We start from the raw sequence: 26,229 nt of genomic DNA on the forward strand, positions 1-26,229 counted from the left end.
GGTTCTCTTCTAAGCCTTCTCCTGCCAATCAAGCTGACCTGAAAACCAGATTCTTTCTTAAGTCATATTTTAACCTGAAAGGTGCCTCTCTACTGAATTAGAGGATGGGATTGCTGTCACCTAGAATTACATAGGTCCAAATGCTGTTAAGAGTGGCAAACCTTTTGAGATTCAGAAGAAGCTTTTGAAATAGGGCTGCATATAAACTGCAGATGGTGTTCAGTTATTTGCGAACGTAACACTGTAAAAACTTTCCATGCACTTCAATGTCTTTGAACAAATGAATCCTGCTACCACTGAATAACCAGAACTCTTAGTGTATCTTGTTGACTCAAAGTAAACGACTCGCATAACAACCAGAAGAAACAGAAATTACACTGGAATATCAAGTTTTCTTTTTTAAAATGTGTAGATATATGCTCTAGAACTTCCCAACTAATTCTGCATCATTCTGCTCAAAATTGAGCTCTAAAGACTGTCCCATTGCACCATTAGCACATGCCACTGTGAAATGTTGCACCCGCTTCACCTGTAATACCATAATAACCCATAGTTTTCGCTTCTTTTTATAGACTCTGCTATTAACTTACTTTTAAAGTAACGATAGCAGTTACCACAGCCTTGCTAATACCCCTGGATTTATTACCGGCTTTGCTTCCTCTGAGGCTTCCTTCTCCTTTCACAGCATCTTCCATATTGTCCTTCACAGGTGAACGGCTGCAGTTTCCCTAAATCAGGCCCCCTCTTCCTCCTCAGTCAAATCTCTTATATTTCACCGCGGTTCCGGAGGTTAATTCACAAGTAGAGAAGCGTACTCTTCGTACCTACAGAATATACAAAATGGAATTCAAATCGCCTCTAAACTTTGTAGTGTAACAGGCCTCTCCTCTGTGACTTGCTCAGCTGCAGCCCTAAAGTCACTCATTGCAGGGCCCCACTGTTAAAGTACAGAAGCCAAGATAAAGGTACAGGAGCAAAGATGACAAAAAATACTTTTTTTTTTTAGGCTATTACAAGCTTTTAGCAGCGAAATTTATTATGGCAGAACACTGACTACTCTGGCACCAACCTGTCTGCTACAAAATACTCTAGAACACGTAATTGCGTGTTTAAAATCAACAGTATTCAAATTGTTTGTATTTATATGCATTTCATCTGGTTGCTCTTCCTTTATAATTTTAGCCAGCTATTGCTGTCAACTGTATAATTTCCTCTTGGACTGTATCTGCTTATGCCAGTGGCAATGGTTACTCACCACATACAAGAGTTTAGAGACCCCATCATTGCAAAGTGTGTCCATCCTCACCATTTATTTTTCATAAGCCCCTTTTAAGTTCAAGATAGAACTAGTAGCAGAATTAGACCCCTAATTAAAGCAGTGTAAGATCTTCTATTGGCTTAAGTAGGAGTTGGATGGTAGGAAATTCTGCTCCTGCCAGTCTTCACGATTACGGATACAGAAATCTGTATGTGCTAACACAGTTTTCTTCTCTTAAGTACCTTAGGTAGAAAGTCAGCTCTGTACCTGGTTTATGCTCTGCACCTTGCTTGTGATTCTCAACACAAGAGAATCCTTTTTTTTCATTTTTTCCTCTACTTCCTCTACCTAGATAGGAGGAGGAAAAGCTGGACAATGAAAAGGCACAGTGCTCAATTTCAAACAAGGATTCCTAAGTAGCTCCCTGAAGAAGCCTAGCTTTTTTGCCTCCAAAAAAAAAAAAAAAAAGTGTTATATAGACACAAAATCAAAGTAAAAGCAAAGCACATTATCTTTATGTTTTTATATCTATGTACGCATACATACACACAAATAAAATTTTGAGATAGTGTGGGGGAAAAAAAAAAATCATGTGCTGGAATCCAAATCTCCATAAAGAGATATTAAGCGAGTAAGGCGAAGAAACAATTTCTCAATTTACATTTTACAAGCCATTTGGCCATGCTTATTCCATGAAAGAGTACATTTATGCCAAAGTTTCTAAGAAGCTGACACTGAAAAGCACTTTTAGAATGAAAGCAGGCTAACGCTGTTACTTTAGCTTTTCCAACACCAATGCCATCTTCAAATGCGGCTATGTACAAACCCGTACACACGATCTTCAATTCTTCACTCACTACACAGTGAAGCACCCACGCAATCATTTAATGCTGCGCGTTAGAGCAATTTTAATGGCTGTGACAACACAGCTGCTTTGTTGCAGCATTTCTGACGTGGTGTAGTACAGTTCTTCATGTCATCAGACCATGAGTGTATCACTGAGGATCCTGTCCGATATCTCAGCACAAACTATTTCAAGACAGATGCATTCCACTTTTTTGTTTCTGCAACCTGGAAAGCTCCTGTTTCATATTATTTACAGAACTGTATAGAAATATCTTCAATATAGGACTACACTGATGTCACAATTAAAAAAACCACACAAAGATGACAGTATCTTAATGTATGCTGTAACATAGGAGTGAAAATGAACTCAGGCTATTAAAAAAAATTTATTAAGATTTTTTTCCATGAAAGATTGGTACCACAATCAATGTAACCATTTAATCAGTCAAGTATGTCTGTTATAGGCAGGCACAACATTACAAAACAGGCAAGTACAATGCCCGATTAAGCGAATACAGTCTGAATATCTATTCATCCACTATTTCTGAAAACAGAATTATCAAATATCCACCAGGGAAAAAGATGAACGATTTTAGTTTCTCTTTGGCATACTTATCAGGACAATGAAGTAATTACAAAAATCGTCTATTGCTGCCAGTGCTGTGAAGAAAAAGGTACTGAATGCAAGATTGTATGTCAGAACTCACTTGTAGGACTCGGGCGATCTGGCGAACGTATCAGAACTGGTGACAAACGACAGTTCAGCTGCCAATGCTTCACAAGGCAGACAAGGATTACATTGTTTTATAACGTAGTTTTGTTGAAGGTATAAAAAATTACAGTAAATTTATGCACAGTACATACATATTACACACAGTTATATAAATACCCATGCTGTGGCTGGACTTTAGGAAGTTGCTTTATCAATAAGAAAGCTAGTATCAGACCTCCCAACATCCATTTAATACACATTGCACTTCGCATCCAGTAATATGTTCATTTCTGTACCTCTCTTAAAAATAGATTTAAACAGAAGCAAAGAATAATATCGAATCTTTCCATAAACTTTGTTTTCTTATTTACATTGTAATATTCCATTATACATAAAGACTGCGTTACGATACATTATCTTCATATAGCTTTTTGTAATACATACAGCTTGAAGCTATTAACATCTTCGTTTGGGAACAGCGATATGACCTATAAGACTATTTAAAAACAATTCTAGCCTTAATTTTGCTCTAGTTTGTTTCACTGAAACCATTCTTTGACAAAAAAAAGTCCTCCTTATTGGGGAGGAAAAAATCAACCCATGTTTAAACCACCCCTGGATTTCCTTAAACCACTGAGAAACTTAGAAACCATAATCATTTTTGCATAATTATGTAGCCACTTCAAAGGCCTGTTACTTTTAAATTTAGAACATGAATGACAATTGTGACCATATCTTTAAATTAATTTTTTTTTTGAACTTTCGGTTGTTTTTCAAACATAAAACAATGAAAACGCAATCATTAATCATACATAACCTTTGCACAACTGGGAAGAGTTCCTGTTTTATTAGGGAAAAAATGAACATGCACACCCCCCATTCACAGAGTGAGAACATAAACTACAGCAGCACTTGTCTCAAGTTATGGTGCACATGGTTGCAATAAGGGGTATAAAACAAGAGTAGAATTTCCAACATCTGTTAAAACACAAAAAACTTATTCTACAAAAAGTCATTCACATTCTTTGCAATGAAGTAAGGAATCAGCTGTTCAGCTTTCTGGACTCTCCAGCCGGCAAACTCCTCCTTCTATTGCCACGGACTGTCCTGCCACGGCTCCAGGAGGAAGTCTTGAAATGTGAGTCTGTGGAAAAGTCAAGAGAGTCTTATCGAGTGAGAAGAGAGGCAAAATAACGCAGGACACAAAGCAAGCTTGTAAGTATTGAACAATTAAGCTGTTCCATCACTGAAGTCTGAGGGCAAACTACAAAGCAACTTGAAAAGCTGCAAACAACTGGGATTCTTTTTTTGTTTTGTTTGCGTTAATGTTTAATACATGAAGGGAAGGACCATGACAGATGTGTAGAAAAGGTAAACTGGATGACCCACTGCACTGAAAGTAGAAGAAAGGAATATCCAGCGTGAAGACAAAAGAAAAGTAACTGTGGCAGTCCATAGTTTATAAGTCTATTTCTTAGGGAGATTCAAAAAAGTTTAGTACTGCATACAGAAATATACCTTACAGAAACCTTAGACACAATAAACTATTTGACAGAGATAAACTAACACTTCAGAGCATAAGGCAACTGCAATGATCAGGATGCAAAGAAGAAATTTCTCTGCATAAAATACCTACTCGTCCACCTAAAAAACCCCAAAGACTTCCTCTAAAATATTTGTTGCCAACTGTGAAATAAATGGACCCAAAGAGCAATTGTGTTTCTGTCAACAGGCATTCTCCTTTTCCATGGAGAAGTTTTAAAAGCAGGCCTTTGAGATGGCTCTGCAGTATTTCAGCCGGAAAGTAAAAGCCAGAAAGTGGGCGCGTGTGTTTGCGTACACAAAACTTCAGCTAATAACTCTATTGTAACTCAGTGACGCTAAAAATCTGTTGAAGATCCTTTATATTCTGAGGTGCCTTTTATTACTGATGGGCAAAACCACTCACTTATGAAAAGATACTTTGACTTACTGTTAAAACTAATGAGTTTTTTTTCCACCTTGCACACGTTTTTTTATACTGTGAAAACCACTTATGTTTTCATCCACGCTGTTGATTTTGAGCTACAGCAAGAGCCATTTACAGATTTATCAATTGCTTTCTTATAGGGCCAAGTGTCTAAAGCAGTGTTTAAACAGAACAACAAAAGGAGTCAGAAGCATGTTTCTACAAACTTTACCGTTTCCTACTTTCGGAGCTGCTGAGTAGGCTCTGGTAAAACATAAAAAAGAGCCTTAGTGGAACTCCAAAACGCAACAGGGTTGATAACAGCATTCCCCCAGGCTCGAGGCAGAAAGGGGCAGTGGCAGGGACTCACCAGCTCAAGCTACGCTCCAGCCATCCCTCCCACCGAAGCAGGAGCGCTGGCCTTCAGTCTCCTCATGAATTACAAGTTTCACTGAGTGATTAATTAATGCTCAGACAACATAATGCTTAAACAATTATTTAAATTAGGAACTAGAAATGATTCCTACTACGATATAAAGCTCACAACACAGAATTTGCTGGCATTTAGAAATTACAGCTTCCTGTAAGTGCAGCCAACTGCATATTTAAGTTTTTGTACGTACATTATCCCATTTAAAAGATTTAAGTGCTGCAAAATGTATAATTTGCAATGAGGCAATGGGTTGTGACAAAAAGTACAGATGTAAAAGTTCAGTAAGAATAACTTGCATCAATTGAGCAGAAAGTGATTTTAGACTGTAACCACAATTCACTGCACCGAAGAGACCTTTTGTATCTCAGAGGCAGCTTCTATTAATTGCTTTCTTGATAAGGGTATCCTGGTGTCTGCTCTTAGGTGGTCTTGTTTTCAGTTAAATTACAGAATGAGATTTAATTAAAAACATTTCAAGGTTTTCATTCTACTGCTAAAACTTTGATCTCTGGCCTTCCCGCTTGATATACGAACATCTTCCTACTTTCAGAACAATTTTGGTTACAACTGTGATTTACCACTTCAAGAAGAAGATTCTTTTCAAATCTGTTACAGTTTCCCCCAAAATGTAACTGGAAGTTTTTGGAGATGTTATTTCGTAAGTTTAAAGAAAAAAGGAAAAAAAAAAAAAAAGAAAGAAAGAAAAAGTAAGAAAAACTAGTGGAAGGAGGATATTTTTTATTTTATGACTGACGGAGGCAAGACATTTTTCCAGGTCTGTGAAAATTTCTAAATGAAAAGTGGGATGGGTTGACAGTGTAAAAGCAGCATTGTTCGACGGGCACAGTAGCAAATTTCCTCAGTGGAAGAATGCCACTGACTTCAGTGAGATACTGCAATCAAAACAAACCCGTGGTCCCCTCTAAGGCAGGCATTATTCATAATTGAGACTGCTTATACAGCGATCAGTCAGAATTATTAGCAGATCATTGCAGCAATACAAGAAAAAGCACAGAGGCCCAAGGATGCTGCCAAGAAGCATAAGAGAGGAAGCTTGTTACTGAAACAGAAGAAATATTAGCATTATCATGAATGTTACAATCAAGTCTTTTCATTATAACTACAACAGACCTGATTTGTGTAAATTAGTTTTCTGACCCAAGTTATGAATTAACCTTTTGCATAGGCTTGACTTAACTCACAAGCCAAAGTTAAATGCCTAATAGACCCTTATGTAATTGCAGGAGCAAAACGTGAGGCTTCATCGAATCCACATGAAATTTATAGATCCTGTTATTTTAAAAAGTTAGTTAAGCATAATATCCTATTAAGTTTTTGAGCAAGGAAAGGAAAATATACCAGAGGGGATAAGCAGATAGTCAATATCTATCAATGCATTATCAAGTAGCTATGCTTAAACAGCTGTCCAAACCACATTTCCTATACAAAAACTCATTTCCTATAAAAAGAAAAACACATTTCCCATACACAAGACCCTAAACCACTATACGCTAGCATCTGTACATTTCCATTTACAGAAACACCCAAACCACATATAACAAGACCTTTCTTAAAGCCTTTACTTGCATCCTGTTTATTTGCATACTTTATATGACAGAGCAAACACAGATGCTGTTTTACATTGACTACTTCTTATTACTTTCACCAATGGCTGCCTTATGTAGAACAAAAGCGAGACAGATCTGAGCTGATAGAGTTTAAAATACGGTACCTAATAAGTAATATGAAAGGATAACATTGCCACGTCAAGACAACTTCAGATAAACTCCCAAGTGAATTCTTACAGTTATATCTCCCTTGTTCTTAGCCATAAGAACAAACTCTAGTAAATAAAAAGAAAGATCAAAGGACATTTAATATTTTTAAATGCAACCACAGAACTTATTTGTACAGTTTGTTACATTTTTATATCCCAACATCATATTTTACATTAAGTCCAGATTGTACAGTGGATTAGGTTTAGATTTTAAAAACATAAAAATAAAAAGCAAACAAAAAAGAACAACACTGGAAAGCTTTTAATTGAATTCAATTAGTCCGTCAGCTTTACAAGTTGAATGAACCCACATCTGGGGGAAATTGTGCCTGGGAGCGCACAAAAACAGGAAAAGAAAACGTTTTCCTGAATTAATCCTCCACTCAGCTTCATGGAAGCCTCTCTTTGAGGAAACCGTATGCCAAGGAAAGGTAGATGAAGAACGGCAGGGCTATCCATATCTTCAGCTCCATAAATAGAAATGTTACTGTCCCTAAGAATATTGTGATTTGATTTGCTTTCCTACAGAAAAGTGAGGTTGGTGAGGGCCTAGTAGGAGCAGAGGTCCCGACAGCTAGGAAACCAGTTAGTCACCACAGATCTTTGTCTCCAGCTTATAGGAGGAACCTCGTGCCCAAAGTTCAAAAGAAAAAAAGGTAAATGCTACATGAAATATTTGATTTTGCTTCCCACCCCTCCATAAAGCACAGACAAGCTAACCAACCTTCAGACACTGATTCTTGCTCCGTGTACTTGCCAACCAAGCACACGTTTCCCTCTTTTCCTCCTAAGCGAACCAAAACCACAGAGCAACCGACTCCCCCAACCCCAGTGCTGCAGACACTGCCCATGGAACGTTACTCTCTCTCTGTCCCGTTTGGTGCACGCTGGAAAGTTTCCCACTACCCTTCAAGTCCAAAACTAATAGGTCTTTCTGCCCTGGAGTAAGTGTTAACTTCTACAGGGGCAATATATGGTTTCATCTTTTTGTCATGAACATTTGACCTGCTTTTCAAGTTACCTATTTTTAGTATACTTTAAAAAAAAAAACCAACCAAACAAAACAAAAGTTGTACTTCATGTCTCATAGACGAAGATTCTGAAACAACCTTGAGACCAACTAATATCAAGATTTTTTTAGTCTTTAAAGAGCTAGTCTCCTCCTTTTATTCACATACAAGTATTAGTTTGTCACAACAGCTTCATTTTTTTTTCATTAAAAGCACAAATACAATGTAAAATGAATATAAAGTTTAAGCCAAAAGACAGACAGTGCTGCATGAGAAAACCGAAGTCAATCAAACACTGCCAAGAGGACAGAGTACAACTACCAGATGGCAGCACATTCAGTTCTTAAGCAAATCTAGGGAGTACTTCATGTGTTTAGCTTTCTTATTACATGCTCAGGATGTGCTTTGGGCAGAATAATTTATAAAACAAACTTTTTCCATTCATTACCCTATTGAGACAAAATATAATGAAAGACCAAGGACATAATATACTTAATGAAATTGCTTTCTACCACCTTATTCCTTAAAGAAAAGTGCCACCAAACCCATATATTCTTTAGAATTCAGAATCACTCAGAGGTTGACAAGTTTTCTAGCTGGGTACACGCTTCCACCATGAGAACCATCTGGCCACCTAGTCTTAATTTATTTTCTAGGCAGTAATAGCCCATTTTGGCAGCAATAGCCATCCTCTGCCGCTCCGTCTCCTGGGAAGCTCTCCTCCAACATGGTTTGAACGTACATCTGCCATATGACAGGAGAAGGTGCCCCTCAAAGTACTTGCAACCGCTGCTATCAGAATATCCCACGTGCAACTCGTTTGGTGAAATCGTAAAGAAGAAAACAAAAGAGGTGGAAAAAAAAAAGAGGGGGTCCAGAATGATTATCCTTGTGGGCAAAAGACAGAAAGACAGACATACTGATAGCTTGCTTCTGGCTCTCAGGCACTGAAAATACTGATTCCACATACAGGTAACTTAGGAAGCTAACGGTTTTCCAAGCTCAAATTCATTCTGCAGGTTAAGTATATGACTATACACTATTTATGTATCTAAAAACATAAATATAATGTGTTAGAAAAAAAGATCAAATTTTAAGAAAGTTAAAAACGAAAACATTTTAATCTCTCTAAATCATTCATACATGTATTTAGACAGTCTAAAGCCATGTACCAACCAATCATCTATTCAGCTCAGCATCCCAGGCTTTTGTAGAGGTATTCTAACATACTGCCATATATCTTAAAATGTGATTTTTACCATTCTGAATTGCAGGCGCTAAGTCAAGTTATTGCATTTATATTTGCAGGCCTGGCTACACAATCCAATCTTCTCTGCTCCAACTAAAAAATATGTCGGCCAAATATGAGGAGAGTTCCAGAACTACTGGCTTTATGCAAGAACTCAACCCAAAAAAGTGAACTTATCTTCCCATCTCAGAGCCCATAATTTCCATGAAGGTCTATGAGCCAAATATTTTAACTGGTATCTTACCACTGAAGGTTATTTCCAACAAATATAAATACCTTATTTTTATGAGAGAACTGGATGCTCCACTGTATGCACAGAGTTCTTTTCAAGTGAAAATTTCTGACTGATTCCCCAGTCTCCAGACAAGAGTGCAGATTAAAGAAAAAAAAAAAAAGTATAACAGTGACATACACTTTTCCTGTCTCATGAAGTTAAAAGACTGTTTCTGTAGTCTGAAATGAATGACTGAATTATTTGACTTAGTATTTCTGTTAACTAAACAGGCTCAGTAAATTTTTCCACTAATTTTCAAATTAGATTTAGGATTCTTCCAAGATGTATTTCTTCACCCAATGAGCACTGGATAACTGCCCTTCTTCTGACGAAGGGCCTTCAAAGACCTTTTATTCGCAAAGTAACATACAGAAGCCCATCATCAGAAAACCAATAACAATCACTACAGTCAGCGTTTGTCATATGTATCACTTCAAACATAAAGGGAAGTCATTTTGCTAAATTTTACAGCGTTAGTAAAGGCAAATAAATCTGATTACAAAACCTAACATCTCAACAGGAAAAGTGAACTGGAAATGGTCTCCCTGTCCACTATGTTTCCTCATACTGGAAAATGAAATGAACTGTCAAAGATAAAGTTTCTGTTTGCATATTGCAGCCACAACATTTGGTGTAGACAGCAGTTGCTGCTGACGGATGTTTTCAAACACAGCAACATGCAACACTCTCCACTACTGTTACCCCATATCTTGCAAAGCAACTTGAGTTTGGTTCATTAGAAAATGGAAAGAATGGCATATGTAGCTTTGCAATATTAAAACCTGCCATAACATAAAGCTTAGTAATTCATGTTATAAAAACTGAGTATCTGCCAAAGAGAGATTTAATCTGGCAACTGAATTGGATTACATTCAATATTTTAGATTTTTAGATATTTGTTGTCTAGGTCATCTAGCTGTTACAAAAACTAAAACCTATGAAGCTGAAGTACAAGGGTATCTCAAAAGTGCAACATTTACAATAATTGCCAAAGTTACCAACATTTACAATAATTGCCAAAGTTACACACAGATCATATAGTAAATGTAAATGTATATCATATAGTAAATGTATATCTACTAAGAACTGTGTACTGAGGTGAGAAATTATTTCAAATACCTACATGTAACACAGGACCAGAAGTGCACATTGTTGATATTGAGATTGGATTTTTCACTGGAAAGAAAGCACTCGGACTTCAAACGCTACTGAAAACACAGTAAGGAGGTACCTATTTTCAAGCAAAAACATCATCCACCACCAACTACTCTAAATCACTAAGAGAACACAAGAAACTTGGAATATCCAGGAAAAAAGCAGCTCTGTGGCACATCCTGCCCACTTATACTTTCTGCACACAGAATACAGTGGGCCTCGAGTGAACAAATACTCTGCAGACCCTGCCTGAGATAAAAGGGCTCCTGCTTGATTATGCACAGATACGCAACACTGAATCAAAGAAAGGATGCCTACCCATAACCAGACCCTTCAAGAGATGCAGTTGGTATGTGAATTCACATTGCAGGCATATGCTGCACTGTCATTTGAGGCTGAAGAAATTCTTTTCCTTTTCAGCGTCCTCCATTGGGCAGGCAGACAAGGAACAAGAAAATATGAAGACTATGTAACTAAGAGGAGTCAATTAAATTGTAACCTACCCACTAACCTCCTTTCCTTCCCGTTCTCCATTTACACCTAAAATCACATTATGGGTGAATTCAAGGAGTTATTTTTCCCCCTCCCAAATAACATGGCAGAAGGTCTCAAAGTCCTTCATGCAAACTGAAACTTAAACTGCTCTACCAAATGCTGTACCAACTGTTAAGACCTCAGATATTGCACATCGCCTGTGACAGTATGGACAGAGCTCCAAGAAGCAACACTGTAGGCATCAGAATAGAGCAATTTTCCCAGTGGTGACAACAGAATCGCTTAAGCTCTCTGAATGTAACCTAATCAGTTCAGGAAAGTTGGAACTGATTAATTGAAAGCTGCCAGAGTATCTTTAAAGAGGTCACAGCTCTGGTAACAGGGTGACCTTCTTAGCTGATGCTACGATCAGCTGTTGGATCTACTATGGATCCATAAAAAAAACCATCTGGAAGGTTATTCTGAAGATTAGTGTCTCAGAAAGAGGATGAAAGTTTGGGCAGGAAATCTAAAAGAGCTAACTGCTTATCAAAGATCTTGAATTCATATCAAGTAATTAATGGGTCAACATCACAATAACAAAAAAGAAAAAAAACATACCTCCTCAGTTTATGAAGATATTTAATCTCCCAGTCCTTCAATCTGAAAGTCTTAACCTTTGCTGATGCAGCAATTACTGCTACAAAAGGAGCCACGTAAGTGCAAAGGAAGTCCACAGACTAATATTTTCTATCTATTCCCATGGCCACAGCCAGAAACTTCCACAACAGCCTCGCTAACGGCTAGAAATAGTTGAGCGTCCGCTTACGTGACAATTCTACCATTATATAGATGGCAATGCAGGAACTTGCTTCAGGAGATCCCGGGAAGTCCATTCATCTTCCCAAAGAACAGGCCTAATTTTGAAACAATCTGTCCTGGTATTCCTTCAAGAAGTCTGGGACTGGCAACTTCTAAACCAGAATATATCTGTCCCTTAAGCTCATCATAGCTGAGGCTCCCAGGCACCGGCCTGGATAAGTTGTAGCAATAGGTGGTATAGGTTAGTTCCGAGAAGTATATAAATGAGTCAAAGCTGTTCAGATGAAAAGTTTGTTTCCTTCCACATCCAATATGTGACAAACACTGGCACCGAGTGATTACGAAACTGCTCATGTCAAGAAGGACGACAAGAAACAAAGAAGAGTACAGTTGAACCAGCAAGGATACGCTGTGATCAGCTGCTTGTGGCAGTGACATAAGGGTTCAAGGGCATGAGAGTCAGAGGGAAGTCAATGAGATATCCACTATGCAGGTAGTGAAGGTGACATTGCCAGCGCCATCAGTGGTGGAGGAGCTGAAATACGTTCTCAGTGCTGAGAGAGAGCTAAAGGCAAGTAATAGGACATGCAACCAGAGATGACTGTCAGCAAGAAGGTGTGAACTTAGTTCATCTGGCAAGCCTCCACCGTATTTTTAAAGTAATGTTCAACCAAACATTTTAAACCAACGTTCAACAGGAAACAGTGACTTTTCCGGGCAACTGGTTTTCCAAAAAAAGACTGGACACCTTTCCAGAAAGTATGCTTTAAATCAAACAATTATTAGTCACCGTGCAAAATTGTTCCACAGTTCTTGCAGGCTCAGCCATTTTATACATTTAGGCTGGCAAGTCAGCATTCAGGCAGTCCAGTCTGGAGGTGAGTGGCCGGCTGCAGAACCCAGTCTTTTCTAAATCGGGAGGAAATAAACCCCTGCTGCAGGGATACTTCCAGATCAGTACTTGGAGAGCTCACAGTGCTAAAAGGCAGAAGGACGAGCAGGTCAGGATGTACGAACCACTTCCAGTCTCTGATCCCACTTTCCCATCCCACTGTTCTTTTAAGGAGTTGCTGCTGGTTAATTGGTTATGTTTCCACCTCTCGAGCAGAGCAGCATCTGCAGGTGAGCTGGTATCTAGCTTAAAAGTGTCTAAGTGTTTGCCTTGAAAGGCCTCCTATAGCTCCACAATCTTCGTCTGGGGTTCAGAACCACCATTTGCTCGGTCCTATTACGAAACGCATTAACCCCTAAGGCACAAAGAATCACACTAAGATTATAAAGCAGGATCCTTTTTTTCCTTAGTATGTACCCCTTTATATAATTATGATTCTAATATTAGTCTAATTCATAGCAGTAGACACTTAAAAACCTTCTCACTCTCTAGAAGTCTTGCTATAAAATATGTTTTCATGTTCATTATATTGAACCAGCCCAAAATCAGCCACTGTGACAGCCCCTTGGTTTAAGAATAAAACTTGAGTCCTAGACTGATGAAAGAAATAAAAACTGAAGCTCTTTACCACCCTAGAAAAACAGGAAAGCAAGATGTTTCCTTACAAGCCACGGCCTGATCATTTTGCGATGGTACTCAGAAACAAGTGATATTTTATACTTTTATGAATTCTTATACCATTATTCTTTCATGGCAAGCACTCAAAATTAATTGTACTAAACCAGTTACTCTATTAAAGAAAAGGGATTTTTTTTTTTTTTACTTGCAATACATGGTGTTCTATTTCAAGCCCAGTTTTCCATCTATAACTTAGTCCTAGTTGTAGCAGAATAAAATTCCAGCTTTTATGACAGACGACTTTTTTTGATCAATAGAAGTCAGCAGCAAAAGCATTTGTGGTTTTTCTCTGGAAAGCATTTGTGGCCACAGACTCAAAGGAGGAAGAAAGGGAGGGGGATTAACTCTTCAATGAAGGTCAAAAACATAATTTAAAAGTGAACCAAGAAGAGCAGCTGTGTCTGTCAGCGCAATCAAGATTACCAGCTGGAGAATTTACCAGCAGTATGAAAACAATGCACACCAGATGTCAAATGTTGCAACTGTACGTAGGAAAACATCTCTGGGCATGGCACTGTCATGCTAGTACTCATTACCAGACCGATTTAATATTTAGCATTTATTTATTAATTAGACAGACACTACCAGGAAGAAACAATAACACTTGGAGCCTTGTGGTGTAAACCAGAGACAGGTGTGCACACTGGAATCATTTAACATCGCTCATTCTAATAGTTGTTCTTCTTTCACTGTGAACACAAGATAATGGTTTTCAAACTAACTAGCGAATACTAGAACGCCTGCAGCTGCACTTGCTTTAGTTTCACTCAGTTCAGTCTGAGCTTTTAGCTTGAGTTTGGATTCTTTTCCAATAAATCTGAAATAAATATTAAGAAAACAAGAAAAACCACACTCTATTCCATGGATAATTAACTGGAAAGAACTCTACACAAGCCATGAAAGCAAGTACTTCACTAACACCTCTACCAGCACTTCCTTCACCAGCTGCTTTTTATCTTCCTCCTCCTTCTGGAGCATTCTTGTCTTTTTATCTATTCATTTTACTCCTTGAGGATGAACTCATCCACTCCCAATGTGTCAACCAGCATGTTACACCATTCTCGCTCTTTAAAATATTTGATGTTAATTTCCTTCTTTTGTACATTCTTTTATTATCTTGCTTACATCCTCCTTTGTATTTATCTCTCAAATGAAATACAGAAAAAAGAAAAGAAAAAAGCAAAAAGAAAAAAGAGAGAGAGAGAAAGACATGGGTTTTGTAGTCCTCTCCTCCTCCATTATTGACAAGTAAACTTTCTTCTTCAGCAGACACACAAGCAGCCATTTCTGGAGAGACCCAACCAATCCAGGCCCTCAAATTCTTTCCTTCTCCAGGCTTTAATATCCATCCTTCCACCAAAATGCTGGGTGTCTTTCTTGCTCTTACCTGCTGGCATAAACTCGTTGGCTGTCATCCACTCCTCTAATACATGCAAGTATTCCAGTAAACACCCCTGCCTCCCCCATTATTTTAACTATATCAGAGAGCCTTCTTATTCTAGCTCTTTCCCCCACTTTTGTCACTGCCTTTAACTAGTTCTGATTGTTCACACTCGGTCTTGAATATTTATGGCTGTGCTTTTATAAATGTCTACAGAAATTATGATTCTGTCTCTGCTTGCAGCTTCTCCCATGTTCATTCTTATTGTCCAAACACCTCTCCTAAACGCTCCAGTTGCTACATTGCAATACCTGCCTTTTTCCTCCCTTCAATGCTCTAAGAATAGGTGCCTCATCCTCTTGGTTAATCCCTGCTCCTTGATGTTAAGGACTCTTCCAGTTTCCATTACTAAACTCAATTTTAACATATTATTTCTCTCATTCAAAACAAACAAAAAAAAAGATTAGGCCCCAGGAAATGGAAAACATGGATGTTAATATCCAAATTATTTATCACAGAGGCTATTCTAGGAACTAGCTTGAAGTTTGTTTTATATCCTCTCCGTTCTTCCTTGATGGTGCAAGTTGCTTTATCTGAAGCAAGACGTGCCCACAGAAAAATACCGTACCACCCTAAATAGCCAGTATAACTGAATCAAGCTGGATAAAGCTATTCAAATAGAATTACTGTCAGCAGAAGGAATAGACATGTGTTTGTGGCACCTTTTCCTGACATAATACATACATTAGTGTAGGTTTATTAACTGCTGCATGTAGGTTTGTTAACTGCTGCAATTAAAAAAAAAGGAATTAGAAATGCCCAATCAATAGATACACTTAACTGCTTATGCGCCCATTACTTTTTCTGTTCTCTTAAAGACAGGAATTTCTTATATCTTTATTTCATACTCTCCTTAGCTTCTGCACTCATTCTACTGTATTACAACCTATTCCTCATGGCTTACCTTAGCTTTGCCATCCTGTGCAGACATATATCCTACACACATGCTCTCTGTTGTATGGCTCCACAGAAATTCCACTATAAAGGAAAATGCAAGAAGTCACAAAAAATGCGTTGGTTTAAAATTTAAGGTGTAATTTAACAAGACTGGAATCTTGATAAACAAATATAGCTTAAAATATAGCCTGGGAAAGGACAAAAAAAAAAAAAAAAAAGACCAAAAACTACTTACCAGAATAATTCAATCTCAAAAGAAACAGCTATCAAACAACCAAGATTTTCCTGCACCATTTGCAGTCACACACTGCAGAACTAATACCCAGAATGAGAACGTTACTTCAATGATATGGAGCCTCCAAGATGAGAAATACAACTGCAACTACAGTTAAAAGATAGGACCAACTTTTAAAGCAGAGGCCTGTTCCACCCATAAAGCAGAAGCAGATATAATTTGCATTTGCTTGCCTTGAACCCAGACATAAGCATGCTACAACAGCATAAACCCAGATGGCGTACAAGGATTCTGTAGAATTGTAACACTATCAACAGAATAACCAGTAACAAGCAGTTTTTCACAGAACAGAGCATAAATATATACACAATATGTAACTACCAATGGGTAAACAGAGATTCGTGGTTTAGCTGCACGAGTAGGATACAGAAAAACACACAGAAGTGGTAAAGTCTGCAAGATGAGAACCGAAGATATAGAGCAGGCAGGAAAGACATCTGGTGAAAGCAAAATAATCCTGCAGAAGAAGCAGGAGAGATCTCCAATGGAAGCAGAATAACACTGCACAATAAGCAAGAAAGATGCCTGGCAAAATTAGGCAAGACCTGGTCCCAAAAGTATGCTGAATTACAGCAAGAGCATATGCAATCACCCCCTTTCTTTGGGGAGAGGGTAAGGAGCGCCAAAGGTAAGAGAGGAAAGAAAGACGGAGAAGAAATGAGCCCATTTTCATTTTGGCTTCCCCGTCAAAGCACTCTCAGGTCTGATCACCCTGACTGCCAGCGCTAGCTATACAGCATCAGCTCTCTGGTACTGTATACTCACAGCTAATTTAGGATACAAATGTTAAAGATGTGTTGTGTTTGTAGTGATAACGATTAAGAAAACTAATCACGGCTAATGTGTATTGTTAATGCATGTTAATCCAGTACTGCGTTGTTCTGAAGTCTGAAAGTGGCCCGATCATCAATCGTTTAAACAGCCCATTACAGTGATCTTTACTTCCCTGATACATACACAGGTATATTTATATATACGCACACCCCCTACTCAGCTGCAGCACAAAATTCAGACAAAGAGCACATTATTCATGTGGTTAGCTCCCATCCAGTGGAGCTTTATAAATTGCCACACTGTATTCTTCCTGCTCTGTGTCACAGCCATTTTTATGTTCATTAAGTATGTAATTTGGAAAGGGGAACAAGAAAGAAAGAGTAGCTTATCAGAATTCAGGGTGTTTCATAGAATACTGTAAAAGGTTTTAAAAATTGCACTGAAGTATAAATTTTTCCTTTGGATTACAGGAGCAGTCTACATGAATTACACAAGATGCCACGAAAAGCTATTTGCAGATATTTCTTTAGAGAGAGACTGTCACATACTGCAAAAAGCATCATTAGATGGTTATAAAACTCTTACTCATTCCTATTCCTCATGTTCCTTTAATACAGTTGACGAAGGTCACAGCATGCTGAGTATGTTTATCCTTTGAACCATTTATCCTTGCATAGCAATTAACCCAGAGTAGAAGATCAAAGTTTAGACAATCCCGGCAAGACTTGAAGATTCTGACAGATATGTAGATATCATCACAAAAGAAAAATGAACTTCATTTAGGTATGCGCTTTGCTCCCCTGTAACAGATTCATGACTGATATCGCCAAAGGTTAGTCAAAAGCTTTCCGAGAGTGAAACACACTCAGTGCAAGGTAACTGCGTCCGATGAGGCCAACCCCTCCCTAACACCCTAAAGGTTCAACTGTAAGTGAAATAATTTATTTTTTGGAGACAAATTTAATGTTGTCTTTCAGTTTTGAGAAGTTGGGCAACAGTTCAGGCCAAATACACTCAAAATATTATTTTTTTGCCTTTGATAACCCTAGGCATGTTCTTTCAAGTTTCTAATATTTTTTTCCTTCTACATTGTCCACCAAAGGCAGCATGTACTAGCATTAAAACATGGTTATTGCTAGCTATTACAAGTACTGGAATTACAATGAAAAACCTAAATGACATCCTTATCTGAAGACATTACACATATTTTCAACCATTTAATAAATCACTTTCTTGCAATTTGTTTCAATAGTAAAAAAATAAAAGCAAAAAAGATCATCCCTGCAATAAAGACATGAGATTTCATTATTCTATACACCGAGTTCTTCAGTATTACACAACGTATGTTAAATCCAAACAACACAAATTCTACATATGCTTAATTACACATCAGCATACCCTGTAAGGCAGGAAATGTCTGTCGTACAGACAAAATATCTTTAGAATAAGCTGTGCTACATGAATCTTATTTCAGTGGAAAAAAACCCCAAAAATCAATGGACAAATAGTCTTTACTTATGACGTACGATATATGGAGATTTTCTTTATTAATTTTTGAGGAAAAAATATCAAATCTTCCTTCATAGGAACATATTTTCTTACATGAATGACAAACATTAAATGAATAGAAATATTTCTCTCACTTCCAAACATAAGAAATTGAAGGTTAAGTTGATCTTGTTTGGTCTTATTTAATCAAACTCGTATTTTCATTTTCTTAACTCCTTTTTAGGGATAGAATTTATGTTGTAGAATGCTTTTCCACTGGATCAATAATGTCACAATTATTCCATTCTTAAGTCTGAAAACTGTAAATCAAACCTGCAACATTCTCTGTATGTTTAGCAACCCATGCCCTGATTCTGGAGTCAGGATTAGACAGTCCTGGCTTTCAAATAGTTGAAAGACAAGAGTAAGATGATTGTTAAAGTCTATTTTATAGTCTTCTACTTCAAAAAGACAAGCTATTCAAGTAATAACTCCAAAAAATGTAACATACAAAAGCTATTTCTAAAACCGTTTCCCACCCAAGCCTTCCAAAATTCCTTTGTTGTCCATCAGAATTGCAAGGATTCACCTCCCAGATCTCTGGTTCTTTGTCTTATGGATAAGATGAGATGTTGACCAAAAGCATAAAACACACATAAGCTTCAACTACTGGGTAGAGAAACATGAATGTTGTTAACTGTATTGAGCAAAATTACTTATTAGAGTGAATGACTGGAGGGGGGATACGATCAGACTCAAGCCAGCCAACACAAAGTAGTACGTGATATTTGAAGATTCTTGTAATGCAAACCAGCAAAGTGTAATACGAGAACAAAACTGACAGATAGCATACACCTCATCCTATGCAATTGTAATAACTTGACCCTAGCATCCTGGCAGTCATTGAACAGACAGCAATAAATACTGGAGTTTGTGTGGGTTAACCCATCATTAAGAATATATCTGCTGGCTCACCTTTAGCACACGCTCTGCCTGCTACTCCAGGCTGGCTGTAAGCGGGCAAACTCTGGTGACACAACGTTAGGATTTAGTGGGACAAAAGCAGTAATGAATTAAAACAAAGGTGAGGTCTCTTTCTCAACAATAGCCTACAGATGAAAAAGAAATTATGCAATTCAAGAATTACCAGGTGAGATGCTATGACCTGCCTTAATGCACAAAGTTAAATTAGGTGATCAAATTTGTCATGTCAGATCTTAAAAGATACGAAAGCTACTTCAAATCTGTAATGCTACTGACGTGACTCATGAAACACTTGGGGAAAACAATAATAAAGCAGAGGATTGTACAAAGGAAAAAAACTTTAATTCTGGTAGCATAACATAAATATATATTAGACAGGTCCATGTGAAACAATACGGAAGCACATAGCCTGACCAGACACATGCCCACATCTGAGGAGCCCCACAGGAAAGGAGATGGTACAAGTGTCATGCTGAAGTGCTTCCTATGCCCCCAGGCCCAAATCCCTGCCTTCAAAGAGGAACATGGACTTTACTGTCTCTGGGCTGTATTTCCACCCACCTCTGCTAGTAGCCTACACCATTCAGTTTTCTAGCTGTTTCTCTACAACAAACCGCATGACAGTTTGCTATAATACACTCGTTCCTCATCTGTCTTGCTGCTTTACAACGGATCTTGTTTCTAGGACATAAACAGGGCTGAAGGGCTGGAAAGCTCAGAGCCTTTTGAACCAGTCAGCTACTGATGGAGGCCAAGTACAGTTTTCTGCTGATCTCAATATCAACAGCAAGTACTCCTGTTGTCTGCATATGCAAATAGTAACTGTGACTTATCCGAACAGATTTTCCTGGGCATAACAAAAAACTTCTAACCATAAAACAACCTCCCTTCCAAATTTTAAGTCTATCCTCCAAATTTTCACCTTTCATCCTGCAAAAAGGGGGAACAAAGAACTTTTCAGATAGCATTCTTAGCATATAAACCACTGAGAAGCAGTAGACAGTCACATGCATTATCCCTAGCTAAAAATGTGATTCTTTCTGTGAGGAGCATAGCCTGTCTCACCACAAGCAACCGTTACTCCTACGCCATGGTTTTAGAAGGATCCCACACAACTCTCTGAATCACAATTCTGCTCAGAAATAACGAGTCAGAAAGAATGCTCTTTTCTGCAGTTTTAGAGAACAAGGCTAATACTACTATTTCACTTTCTAGAGTTTTATCATCTCAAACAATTTCAATTCCTTTTTGTTTTCTCTGTGGTCTTTGAACAATGGTGAACATGCACAGACAGTTTTTATTTCATCTTGCACTTTGACTTAGCACCTAGCTCAAGTAAAAATGAATAAGAATCTCTTACCTAGTAAAGTTGGCTTTTCCTGGGATGATTCAGGCTCTGCTGAACACCTGCAAGACCGAAGAACTATCACACCTCCGAGTACACCATCTTCATTGGCTAGAAAAGGTGAACCTGGGCAAAATCATTGGGGAGAATTATTTGCAATGGGACTAGTTCCCTGGGTACTTTTTTTAATTTCACTTTCCTGCCTTCCCCCTTTGATCTTGTCACTAAGCGTTGAAAAGACTGTCAGGTCAAGCATTGCTTTTACAAAAGCATCAGTTTTACTTTTTCTAGTGTTTCTTTCTAAATAGTAATCTTTCTAAATAGTAATCTACTAATCTACTGGTAATCAAAAAAGGAAAAAGAGCTACATGGAATAAAAAAAAAAATTGGAAATTTGTGAGTGCAAAACCATTTGTTCTTGGATCAAGGAAGATATAATAATGAAAACTGGAGTGTTAGGTTGAAAAAAAATTACGTCTCAATATTCAGTTCTTTCTGTACTATAATTAATACAAGGATGGCCACATATGAAAAAAATCAAGCAAATTTGGGTCACTTTTGCAGTCTATTAATTTTTCCCAATTTAAAGCACTTTGTACAGAGACATCATCAAACTGCTATAGAGTGTCTCCCTTGCTGTTTTATGAATATTAGCAGAAAAGCCAAAACACATCCTACTTTTTAAAGTGGCTTTTCTGTTGTAAATTTAAGACATTTTATATAAACCATCTTCTATCAGAAGCTGGAAAAGTTTTAAAGTTAGCTGAATCATAGAATCATAGAATAGTTTGGGTTGGAAGGGAATCAAGTCTAAGTATTCTTTTTCTGGTTTGTAATTTGAAATGAGATTCCTGTAGTTTTAAATGTGGAAACAATGGTATGATCTACATATGATTTAAACTGTCTTGAGCCACAAAATTAACAAAGTTCTTGCATTTAAGCCCAAATAGACCCTAGTCACACATTTGCAATACACTGTGATTTAAAGTTGAACATACAATTGCTACAGGCATTTCATATATTTCTTTTCAATTATTTTCCTTTACATAAATCACTATACTGTGTCTAGCATACAGACACTGTAAAAGGATTTGCTGGCCACAAGAACTTTAGAGCAGATCTACTCATCAGCCTCCTTCAATTTGCTCACAGCTATTCATATGATTAAAATTACTCCTTTAATGCAAATAACAACAAAAAAAACCAATAAGAACCAACTTCAAGCTTTACTGTAAGGGAAACAAAAAGCTTTACCATGTTCTCTCTCAACATAAGAGCAACCATGTTCAGAAGAGATACAAGGTCATCATAACAGAAGCCCATATCACAGGAAGATAACCAATGTAGCATGCTTAATAAACAGTAATATCTTATTTGACCTAATACAAACAGGTATGTTCTTTAAAGGGCCATTTGCTTTGCACCAGAACTATTACTAGGTGCCAATTACACCTACTGTATTACTCATCCACTGCGACCAAATCCCTGCAAACCAAGAATCCAGCCAGTCATAACATAATAGATAACAAAACAGGTAAATACGTTTGGTTAAAATAGAAACGCAAGGCTTCGGAAGCTGCAAAGAGTTTTACCACCCAAATCAAAATCTTTTACTCCATGCTTTCCAAGACATTTCCCCCCTTCTGCGGGAGGCTGCCATCCACACAGCCATCTGAAGCAAACTGCGTGACTACTCCCTCATCCATTCCAATTGCTTTCACCAGCAACTTCAGCTAAGCCATCTCAGTGCAAAATCAGCAGCAATATGGAATGTGTCCCTAACTCACTGCGCTGGCTAAGTTGCGGGGAATCAACCTCTAAATAGTGGCAGTAAAAACCCGTTGCTGACAGTAATAACATTACAGTATTCTACACTACAGTAAATTCAGAGAGACTGTTTCTCCTCCCTTAAAAATCAGACTCTAAGCCAAATTAAATACACACTGAACAGCACATTCTTTAAAACAGAGAATGTATTTTATTTTCCAATTAAAGCAATTTTTAAAAAATTAAAAGACGGTTTCAAATATATTAATATTTTTTTAAACAAAGATATTTCTGGATATGCAGACTTATTATTGAGGATTACAATTACGCTGAAGAGCGTATTTTAACACAGCCATACTGTGCAAACGAGTAGGTCTATGTTAAGCAAGATTCTAGACGGCTGAATGCTATGCATCCATTATTAAATCTGTAAAAATAATGGTACAAAAGTAGTATTATACTTTATTTCTAAACAGAATCCATGCACTGTACACAGGAATGAATTTGAGTATTCTCAAAACACTTGAATTCAAAGGTTAGGAACATATTTCATTAATTTAGTTCTAAAAATGATTTTGTTACAGCCAAGCAATTGAGAAAAAGAAATAATAGTGCAGACTTCTGTAAAAAATAACAATATAGGCAATGGCATCTTTTCATATACATTATATTTAATTAGTATTTAAACAGGAAGAGAAAAGGTGCAACTGAAATACAGCCATGTATATTAAAGTCACAGTGGTTTCTCACTAGAAGGAAAAAGTAATCTGTCTCCTACATCCCTACATTATTTTTGCTCTCTCTGTACTCTTAAGAGTGACAGATCTTGCTGTACAATTGAGAATTCAGTAAAAATAAAACAAACTATGCGAACTAGCAAAAAAATAATTTTTGTACTGCAATAAAATAGAATTGCCAGAGAAATCTTTGATCTCATAGTTTGCTAATGACAAAACGACAAAAACCTGGGGCTTTTAATACCATTTTACGTCTCATGAAACTCATCGTTCCTTCCCAGTTACACTGGCGTAACACTGAAAAATTTCGCATGAAAAATCCAAAGCAAAACTTCAACTACACCATTAACTAATAATGTTAGCACTGACTGGCCACACCAGAGAGAAGGGGTAGGAAAAAATAAACAAAAAACATCTTTAAATAGTTTTTGTTTAATCCTCACCTCCCCCAGTCACAAAATTATATTTTACAACACACATTTGCCTCCTTCAATGCTCAATTATTCTGTTATTGCTATCTGACATATAGAAAGCATTATCAAGTTTTTATTTATATATTTTGTATGTTATTAATCTGTAGTAATGGTCTCTGAAAAATAAGCACATGTATCTTCATAGCAGCTCCACATTCACTGATCTCATCAAGTCCTGCAAGAGCAACCACAACCGAACACCAAGACCCGGATCCAGCCTCAGACCAGGGACAGAACATACAGATTTCACAGGGGTTAAGGCAAATAATGGCCTCAGCATCCAGCCTTGCTCTGGAGGAACTACAGCTACAAGTGAAGAACATTTTTTCTTTTCTGTCTCTTGTAAATTAAGCTGCTCCCATGATGAAGATTCCTCCAGAGCATGCAATCGAGAAGAGTTGTTCATTTCTGATCCTGTGCTTTTTTTCCCCATTTGTAGCTACTGGACAGATACATTCTAGCACAGGTTTGATACGGAACTGTAAAAGCAGTGTTTTATTTACACTTACCCAGCTGAAGGACTAACCAGCTGTTCATCAGATGTTTTACATTCTTACTCTTCCATAGCAGAGAAACCATTACCAGCTTCATTGTTTACATTAGCTTTCAAAGTCTTCAGAACTTTGGTCTAAACGCTGACTGTGGCATGGTGTAAGCAATTAAGTGCTTTAGCATCCCCCAGTTTTAACGGGTCGCAGCTAAACAGTTCTAAACCTTCTCATACTGTAGTGTGAGTGAAATTCGGACTTTTTCAGGTCAATAATCCGTAGCTCGCTTATGCCATTGGATTCTGTCAGCTTGTGTACACAGCATGTTTAAAGTGAAGCTGTTTGCCACTCTGCTTCTGCTCTGAATCCCACTAAACTTCAAGCTAACAACTTAAACATTAGAGGAATATATAAGCACTAAATGAAGCCTGCTTTTAATTTCATGCACCATTATTTGTTAAATGTTTAAGCACGAGCTGTCTGAAACCAGAGATCTTTATATTTTATGATAAGTAAGTAATTTAAAACATCTGTTTAGAATTTTTAAAGAAGCTGCAAGGGAAAGCACCTGTACTTTCAAACTTTACAGGTCAGATTTTTTAAGAAATTAAACAATACCAATGCCCAATAAAATCCCAATGCTTTTGATAAGGAGAAGCACAGTCAGGACCCAGACAAACCCTCATGTAAAACCACCACGTCGTGTTAGTTCTTCAGCTGGTTTTATTGTACAGGTAACGAACACGCCTATTACATTCTGTCTACCACCAAATGCAAACGTGTGGAATCAAACTTGCAGTGGGTAAAACAGGTTATATGAAACTTCAAGATCACTTCGTTCTCTTCTCAAATCTTCTCCTCTGTGTCATGGAGAAGACATAATAATGCTTCCATAAATGTTTCCGCTATAAAACCACAAAGGATACTACAAAGCTTAGAGCGATGCAGCGCCAAAATATAAAGTAACAATAACACTGTGCAACAACAGTCACTGGCAGTCTTGTAACTGTTAAGTATGAGGCTTTTTTCCCCCCAAGAAGCATAACTCATAATTGGGAAATTCATATTCTATGATTCCTAACTGTCCAAACTCCTGCTCCCAAGAGAGGTATTTGACACAAAATTTCAAAAAGAGAAAGTGTCAGCGTTATCCTTCTGCTATTACCTCTCTGCAGACATTGCTCATTTGTGAACTGAAGCACAACTTAAAAATACAAGAATAGACAAAACATATTTCCGCTAAGGAAAGAACAAATATCAGATTCCAACTATGTCTTTCAGCTCATTATTTTCTAATACTTTGTAAGAAGCTTTAAAGTACAATTCATAACATTGCCATTGTTAAAAGCCCAGATTTCCCGCCAGTGAGATGACACAAACATTTACTCTAAGTCTACATTCCACAAACTTGGCCACATTTGAAAGGACTGATGAGTAACAAAATCCTCTGTTCTTCTGTTTGAAAGGTATTCGTGTTTACAGAACACCATTCTTGGACTGTGTACCAAGCCTTTAGCGCTCTTCGACTAAAGATACCAAGCCCGTTTGATTTACAAAAAAATCTACATTTAATTTCTCTCACCTCCAATTCAACCATCAATTGTGCATTATCCATAGTCAGCTGGCTCTGAGAAAGGATGAGAGAAGCACATCTGCCATTAGTTTGCTCATCACCTGCTGTTTAAACAGCACTCCCTGTTTAAGCCAGGCATTCCCTAGCTGGAAGGATTCCCAGGGCTCTGCGGAGACTTGGAGAGTTCTGTAAACAGGAAGCACCAATCTGATGGCAACTGCCAAAATCAGCTGTTCATCCCTCCAATACAAGTAACACACATTTCGACTTCTGACAAAACATTCTAGCTCTGCTTTGTTAAAGCTTTTTTTTTTTTTTTTTTTTTTTTGGCCTTGGTCCATTGTAATTCTGGTGAAAGTTTGACATGACCACAAAACAGGGCTTTCAGAAAGAGTAGCAAGGAAAGAATCCATGCCATCAGCAAGTAGGCTATTAGCCC

The 26,229-nt window shown here is 37.6% G+C and overlaps 1 protein-coding gene across 2 annotated transcripts in view; it reads right to left on the minus strand.

The window, feature by feature from the left end:
• Window positions 1-2,615: 2,615 nt before the first annotated feature.
• Window positions 2,616-26,229, minus strand: part of TASP1 (taspase 1) — an 85,926-nt gene continuing 62,312 nt past the window's right edge. The window contains exons 12-14 of one of the 2 annotated variants that reach the window (XM_082306177.1): window positions 20,768-20,878; window positions 15,874-15,947; window positions 2,616-3,960 (exon numbers count right to left, since the gene is read on the minus strand). In XM_082306177.1, coding sequence (XP_082162303.1) covers window positions 3,868-3,960; window positions 15,874-15,947; window positions 20,768-20,878 — 278 coding nt within the window. In that variant the 3' untranslated portion in view covers window positions 2,616-3,867. Of the gene's footprint in view, window positions 3,961-15,873; window positions 15,948-20,767; window positions 20,879-25,832; window positions 25,977-26,229 lie in introns of those variants that run through there. The other variant, XM_082306178.1, reaches the window with a different exon arrangement.

This window comes from Platalea leucorodia (assembly GCF_965183815.1).
Source record: "Platalea leucorodia genome assembly, chromosome: 3".
NCBI lineage: Eukaryota > Metazoa > Chordata > Aves > Pelecaniformes > Threskiornithidae > Platalea > Platalea leucorodia.